This window comes from Tamandua tetradactyla, chromosome 2 (assembly GCF_023851605.1).
Source record: "Tamandua tetradactyla isolate mTamTet1 chromosome 2, mTamTet1.pri, whole genome shotgun sequence".
NCBI classification, from domain to species: domain Eukaryota; kingdom Metazoa; phylum Chordata; class Mammalia; order Pilosa; family Myrmecophagidae; genus Tamandua; species Tamandua tetradactyla.
The window spans coordinates 131069042-131076497 of record NC_135328.1 but is presented as its reverse complement, the minus strand read 5'-3'; the positions used below and the strand labels follow the sequence as shown (position 1 = coordinate 131076497).

Here is a 7456-nt window from a genome sequence, read left to right as displayed (position 1 = left end):
CACCGCACCATCCGCCCCGGCCTTTCATGCCGGGCGGCCCCGGAGCTGCTTCACAGAAGGCAGAAGCGAAAGACAGACGCACACAGAGCCCGAGGGCTCGGGGCGTCAGGACGCACCTCCGGCTCTGCAGGAGGGACCCCCCAAATGGCCCGGGTTCCACCCACTCCCCTAATTGCGGTCCTCAGTTCCACCTCAGGACCAGCCGGAGGAGGCCCAAAACCCTCCCGAAGCAATCACCCAGGATGCCCCCTCCCAGGCAGCCCCCAGCGCCCAGGCCCACGGCCTCCTGGGCCGCTCCCGGGGCTGCCCCTTTCCTCCACGGTAAGGCCTCCCCTCCCCCAACTCTGGACAGCCTCTGCTCCCCGCTCCCTCAGCCCAGCCCGTCCCCAGCAATGCCCCCCTCCCCTGGTCCCCAGCTCCTCGCCCCCCACCCCCAGCTCCCCCCATTTCCTGCCCCCACCTCTCCCCACCCTCCAGGTCTCCTCACCAGCGGCTGGCACACCCGGACCCGTCCTGGAGGAGGGATTCCTGCATACTGGACTCTGATTGGGCTACCCTGGGATCACGTGCTTCCCCTCAGCCAATCATATCAAAGGCGGGTGGACAGCGGGGCCTGTGGGAGCCTTAGGCCAGGGCAGGGGGAGGGGTACTTGGGGAGGGGGTCAGCACCGGGGTCGGGGTTCCCAGATCAGGGTCCCCATGAACCCCAGGACGGACTCGTCCCCCGGGGCCTCCTCCCTCTGCCGAGCCCAGCACACACGCTCTAGCGGCCACGTAGGAGCATCGCGGAGCTGGAGGGGAGCGTCCGTACTCCCCACCCTCTTTCCCACGGTACCCACGCGCCTGGGACCCTCCAGCCTGCCTGCGCCTACCCCCACTCCGCCTCCCTCCGCTTCGCTCTGGACCCGTGGGGGGCTTTCCATCACCTAGTCGGTGAGTCCATGCCCCCTGCTGGCCTGATGCCCGCCGCCCCAAACCCCTCTCCTCTGCCACTTCGGTTCCCCCTCCCCCCCAATCACCGCCTAGCCTCCCATCCCGCATTCCTCTCCTTCTCTCGCCCCACCCTCGCCCTGTCCTCCGTCTGCCCCCTCCCCGCTCCCCCGCCCTCCCTTCCGCTTTGCCATCATTTATTCCCTGGAGAGGGGACCATGGAGTGGCTGGCAGACTTGGGTTTTGTGCCCGTCCCCTTGGGGCCAGGGGAGGTCGGGCTCACTGCCTGGGACAACACGTTCAGCCCCCCCTAGCTCGAGCTGGGGCAAGGGCAGGGCAGCATCTTGGCCTTGAAATGGGGGAGTCAGAGGCGTGTCTTGGTGGCAACTGCAGATCCCATTCCCTCCCTCCCCGCTTCCTGGGCTGCGGCCGGAGTTCTGGGCTGGGGGGGGAGGTCAGAGGGGTGACCTGAGAATACCCACTCCCTAATCTTTACTGGGAGGAGTCCAAGGAAGGCCATCCCCCATCCTCTGTGGGGGCTCCTCTAGCCCTAGCCTGCCAATCCTGAGGTGGGCAGAGGCAGCTCTGCCCCTTGGTATGGGATGGGCCCATGAGAAAGTGTATCTGCTGGCCCCTGGCTGCCCCCTTTCCATCTGCTGGGCCTGGCAGCTGAGCAGATGGGGCCGTGGCATCCCCTGTGGGTGCTCTTTGCCCTGCTGCGAGCCCTCCAGGGCCAGACCCCAACTCCTGTGTCAACCACGGCCACAGTCAGGATCACACCCAGGCTGGTGACCTTCCAGCAAGGGAAGGTAGGGGGCTGCATGGGCAGGGGAGGGGGGAGAGAAGGGGGAAGGGCAGGCTTGGCAGGGAGGTGGCCTGGCCCACCCTACCCTCAGGGACGGGATGGTCTCTGTGACAGCCCAGGACCCTGGACAGACCTTCCTGGCTCCCAGGCTCTGCCTCTAACCACACCAGCCCCCCTGTGAGGGCTCCTCTGCACAGAGGAAGAAAGGGCTCCAAGAGGCCACTTGTGGGGCACTTGGCTCCCCTTCCCTCACCAGACTCAGGGGCCCTACTTGGCTGGTGCTCTTTAGCTCCTGCCCAGGCCAGGGCCCCCAGGGCTGCGGCCACCCCTGCCCAGCAAGAGGGCTCCTGGCTACAAAGGCCACCAGGGGAGCCACTGGGGATGGGCACCTGGGGCTCACCTGGGCTCTGCCCATGGCCACCCCCCCCATACAGTTCCAGGGGGAGTGGTTCGTCCTCGGCCTGGCAGGGAGCTCGTATGGAAAGGAGGACAGGAAAGTGCTGAACCACTACACCATGACTTTTGAGCTAAAAAAGGACAACACTTTTGAAGTGTGGTACGCCATGACCCGGTGAGTGACTGTCCCAGTTCTTCTGAGCAGTAGAGGGCCCAAGAAGCTGGCAGCCCACCCTGGGCCACCGTGCCATGTCCCCTGAGACCCTTCTTCTAATACTAGTCTGCACGGGCTGCTCGATGGCTGTGGCTGCCAGTGGCAAAGCCTGGCTCAGAGCACTGCATGCAGAAACTGGAGGCAATGGGGCCCAGCTCTGCTGGGTCACGGAGTTGGAAGTTGTGGGTCCGTGGCTTTTAGGCATAGCTGGATCCAGGTACTCAGCTGCTGTGATCAGGTCCCCGGCTTCCACACCCCTCTCTTGCCCCAGTCTGACCTCTGTCCCTGCAGGTTCTCGCCTTGTGGCCATAAAGCAGCCCCAACCATACCTTCTCAGGGTCCCACTCCAGAGAAAGGGGGGCACCCAGACCAGCCTGGGAATGGACCCTGATTGGCTTGCTCTGACTGGCCAGCCTGGATGTGGTGCCTACCCTCTGGTTGAGGAAGGGACTGCCCGGGGCCGTGGGGCCAGCCTGAGGTGAGCAGCTGCCTGCCAGCACTGAACGTCATCTGTACAGGCTGTGCCACACCCAGAGCCCCCTCCCCTCTGTCACCCCCCAGTCCTTTGTAAGTTGTCTGCACTGCAGTGCCAGGCCTGACAGAGAGGGCTTTAGGGTGAAGCTGAACCTATGGTCATGCTTTCCCCACCAACCACGCCCCCGCTGCTCCTCTTCTTCAATTAATGAATCCCCTGCCCCAAGGTGGGCAGGTCAGAGCTTTCCAGGAACAGGGGGGCATCCTCCTCCCATGCCCCCAAACTCCTGCCTCACCCAGCTAAGTCCAGTGACCCCACAGGGTGACGCTACTGCCCCGACCACTTGCAGGCGATTTCAGGTCCTCTTCCAGGCCCATGGTTGGGGTGCGGGCCTGGAAGCGCCTGCTGAAGGGCTGGCGTCCACCTCGCTTGTCTGCGGCCCTGAGATGCACCCCACACAGCTACCCCAGCCAGGGCCCCGGGAGACCTGCTCCGGGAGCCTGGGTGCACGGGGTTGGCCTCCCGGACGCCTGCCCCTGGCTCCTAGGACTTCCCACCTCTGCTTTCCCCCATCCCACAGGGGCCAGCATTGTCACTCCTGGTCGTACACACTGAGGCTAGCCGGCCGACCTGGGCACTTCACAGTGGACAGTGGTAGGGGCGAGGCCTCCTTGGGGGGCTGGGGCCCCAGAGGGCCGGGGAAGGCCAGGCCCGGGGGCTGATGCCGCCTGCACCCCCAGGAGCCCAGAGCCACAGCGAGGAGGTCCAAGTGTTCGACAGCGACTACCGCTCGTTCGCTGTCCTGCTCTGGCGCAGGGTCACCCACGGCCAGGAGCTTCTCAGGATCAACCTGTTGGGTGCGCCTGGGCAGGGGGTGGGGGTGGGGCCGGCCACGCGCAGAGCCTTGCTGAGGCCGCATGTGTCCTCGGCCACAGGCAGAACGTGGACACTGAGTCTGGAGATGATGGACAAGTTCATCTGCGTGGCCAGAGCGCACCACCTGTCCGACGACAATGTCGTCTTTCCTGAAGTGATCGGTAACGGGGCTCCCGGACAGTGGGCGCGGGCGGCTCGAGGGTGGCCCCTGAAGCCCGAGTGGGAGATGCAGGTGGGCTCAGGAATGGGGTCTGGGCAGCCTCCGATATCCCCAAGGGCCTGAGCCTGCAGCTCAGACAGGGGCATCTCCTGGCTCCTCCCCCACCCTCCCGTCTGGGGCCACCTCCTCTCCCTGCCCCCACCCCTGTCCTGGGCCACCTCCTCTCCCTGTCCCCACCCCCGTCCTGGGCCACCTTCTCTCCCTGTCCCCACCCCCGTCCTGGGCCACCTCCTCTCCCCCACCCACCACCCTGTCCTGGGCCCCCTCCCTACCCACCCCCACCCCCATCCTGGCTCCCTTCCCACCCCCCGACATCTCACCCCATCTTGTGGTCCACCCACCCCCTCTGATCAGTTTGGGTACCTGCTCCGGACTCCTGTTAAAGGAAGCTGTGCTGCCTGCTGCTGCTGGGCCTGCCTCAGCACCCGTCACTCTGCCTCCAGCTCTGCTCCCCCTTCCCCTCTCACCATGAAATAAAGGCTTTCTGTCTGGGACCTGGGAGTGTGAGCAGCCTTGGCCTTGGGGCAGGGGAGGACCCAACAGGGCCAGAGCAGCTGCTCCTCTGAGCCCCTGGGTGCTAGGCCCCAGGCCCCGCTGGCCCTGTGCCACTCCTTCTCTCACTGCGAGGGGGGTCTTTGTACATCCCTGTGGGTTGTTGAAGGTCATTCTCAGGAAAGGGCCTCCTCCTCCTCCCTCAGCCCCCCATACTTAGTGCCAGCCCTCTGCACCCATCAGATCCCAGGGCCTGCCCTCCAGCAGGGAGCAGCGGGGGGGAGTACACATGCCTCGGCACACTCAGCCCTGAGATTTCCCATGCAGCAGCCTGCTGCCCTGGATGTGAAGCTTGACTGAATGGCGGCCAAGGGTGGGCACCTATCCCTGATCACGTGGGTGGGTGGGGCCTGTCCATGGATGGATGGATGAGTGGGTGGGTGGGTGGGTGGACTCTGGGCTGGCAGCCTCCAGGCCTGCCCACTCCCAGACAGAGGCCCGTCCTCTCAGTGTGTGAGACAACCTCCTGGCCCCCATCCCAGCCTTCCCCACAGCATCAGGGACCAGCACATCCGTTCCCGGGATGGAAATTCTGTCTGCTTGACAAGGCTGGCTGGGCTGTGCCCACTTGCTTGGCCCCCAAAGTTGGCCTGGACCTGGGTCAAGGCAGAAGCCTGGGGGCAGAGAAGGACGCAGGATGGATGGGAGAGAGGCTGGGGCTGCCAGGTGGCCGGGTGGGGGCCTCAACGTCTGGGCTGGGCCTAGGACCCCATGCGGGCCCCTCGGGTTTGCATGACCCAGGCCCCCACTGGCTGCTCAGTGCTGTGGTCCCCGGGCACCAATCAGGGTAGGGTGGTGCTAGCTGCAGGCAGGGGCGCTGCCCTCAGAAACCTGCCTGGCTCCTGCGGCAATAAAGAGATGGGCCTAAGTGGGGAGGTGCTGTGCTGGCAGCTGGGGGCAGAAGGGATCGGCCATTCTTCCTAGGGTGCCAAGGATGGACTTCTCACCTCAGCAGCCCCCGCACTGCCTGGCCCTCCCCCCTCCTCCCTCCTCCTTCCTGACCCCCTGTGTGCCTGGCCCTCCCCCTTCCCCCCCTTCCCTCCTCCCACTGGCCAGTTGCTGCCCAGTTTGGGGCCTCTGTGTCTGCCCGGATGGGCCCTCTGCCTAATGCTCTTTATGGCCAGGCTGCCAGAAGGGGATCCTGAACTACAAAGGGGAGGGTGGGGGGTTGAGGGAGTCCTGACCTGGGACCCTGGGAGAGAGGGGAGGGGCCGAAGGAGACTTGGCCTGGGGCCCCAGGCCCTCTACATGATAATAGTCCCAGCCCCCCTTCTCCCTTAATTGCCAGTCCTGTGAGGCATTCTCTTCAATCCTCTGTTCAGAGGAGGAGCCTGAGGGTCAGAGAGGCCCAGCCTACCTCCTGCCTTTCTTGCAGCCCTAGGGGTGTCTGGTTCCCCCTCTGCAAAGCCATCCAGTGGCCCAGCACCAGCCTCCTGGCAGGGAAGATAGGCTGCAGGCCTGGCTGGATCCAGGGTCTTGAACACCCTATACTCTCCCCCAGGGGGTCCGGTAGGCATTCCCCACCTCCACCCCGCCACTTATTCAACCCCACGCAGCCATCTCTGTCCCAGTTCCCACAGCCACGGGATAGAGGCCATGTGGACAAGCAGGGTCCAACACTATTTGCCTAGAGGCCCCACCACTGACCGGAGCCTGACTGGAGCTCTCCTGCCTCCGGTTGCCTGCTAGAACTGTGCAAAGGAGGCTGGGATGCAGGACAGTCCTGGTGGCCCCTGTTCCCCAACCCTGAGCACAGCTGGCCTTTAGGCCTGAGCCCTCCCACTACACCCCAACTGCCCCACAGAGAAGGGCCTGCACGGCAGGGTCAGGAGCAGGTGGGCTGGGAGGGGTTGGTCCTGGGGAGCTGGGGCCCCTCCTCCTCTGGCACCAGCCATCACGTGGCGGAGGGATGCGTCCCTGATCCCCTGAGCGGGCTGTTCCTAGGATGCGCCTTCCTCCCAGGCTCGCTGTGTCTCGGGTGTCTGGGCGAGTGAGGCCCTCAGGCCCCCGGGCTGCGTGTAGTCCTGGCCCAGGGGGACAATAAACTCCTTGTCCTTGTGGAGGCCAGCCTGCAGCCTGGGGCACTTGGGGCGTGGGGAACAGGCGGGGTGGCCTGTGGGCACAAGCCAGGCCTCCACAGCCCCTGCCCCTGGAACCCACCCACCAGGACTGCCCCCTGGCTGCCCCCGCTGGGGTGGAGTGGGCCCCCGAGTGGGGGGGCTGTTCGTCAAAAAGGGGCGGGTTCCCTCTCCAGCCTGCAGCGCAGCCACCAACCCCCTTTGCCCCCTACTTTAGACCACCCAAGCTGAGCCAGCAGCACAGCCGGGCCCTGGGGCCTTGAAGGCAGACTCAGAGGGCAGTGGTGGGGGCCTAAGTCCCCCAGGCAGGGGAGGCCAAAGATGAGGCCAGAGCGCCTGCTGTTCTCAGGGAGACCCCCCGAGTGGGGACCAGCACCCCTAGTCCCAAGCCTGGCTTCCTGCCAGGCCCTTCACCCCACCATCACCATCCCCGACACCCACACGGGGGTCCTCAGGGTTTCTGGGGGACAAGCTGCTGCTGCTGCTTTTTTTGTGTGTGTGTGTGTGTGTGTGTATGCTGTATGGCGGGGTCACATTTCGTTTTTTCCACGTGAGTATCCCATTAGTGCAGCGCTGTTTTTTGAACTTTTGTTTGTTTGCATGTTTCGTTTTTGGGGAAAATGAATGGGCCGGGAGTCGAACGGCCGCTTTGTTTTTGAAAAGCTGCCCGCAGTGGCTGAGCTGCGAGGACGGGAGGGAGGCTGCCCCCCCATGCTGGGGTGTGTTTGGGGGGCAGGCCATCTCCCACTGCTCCTCTGCACCCCTCACCCCTCACTAGGCCACAGGCGTCCCGCGTCAGTCTGGGGACCCTAATCCCATCTGCACGCTGAGGGCCCCCAGTGTGGGTACGTGTGGCATACACGGTGCCAGCCTGGATCTTGCCCAGAACCCCCAGCACCTCCCCACGTCT

At 65.0% G+C, this 7456-nt stretch overlaps 1 protein-coding gene across 1 annotated transcript; it reads left to right on the top strand.

Moving 5' to 3' along the window:
• Nucleotides 1-1135: 1135 nt before the first annotated feature.
• Nucleotides 1136-4410, top strand: LCN12 (lipocalin 12). The gene is made up of 6 exons (XM_077148983.1): nt 1136-1739; nt 2170-2306; nt 3401-3474; nt 3561-3677; nt 3756-3857; nt 4271-4410. The coding sequence occupies exons 1-6, from the start codon at nt 1608-1610 to the stop codon at nt 4297-4299; spliced, it is 591 nt and encodes a 196-aa protein (XP_077005098.1). The 5' UTR covers nt 1136-1607; the 3' UTR covers nt 4300-4410.
• Nucleotides 4411-7456: the final 3046 nt, after the last annotated feature.

Coding starts and splice junctions, on each gene's coding strand:
- LCN12 (XM_077148983.1), top strand. CDS start 1,608: ATGGGGCCGTGGCATCCCCTGTGGGTGCTCTTTGCCCTGCTGCGAGCC. Junction 2,307..3,400: donor GTGTGGTACGCCATGACCCG/GTGAGTGACTGT, acceptor CCCATCCCACAG/GGGCCAGCATTGTCACTCCT. Junction 3,858..4,270: donor CGTCTTTCCTGAAGTGATCG/GTAACGGGGCTC, acceptor CCCTCTGATCAG/TTTGGGTACCTGCTCCGGAC.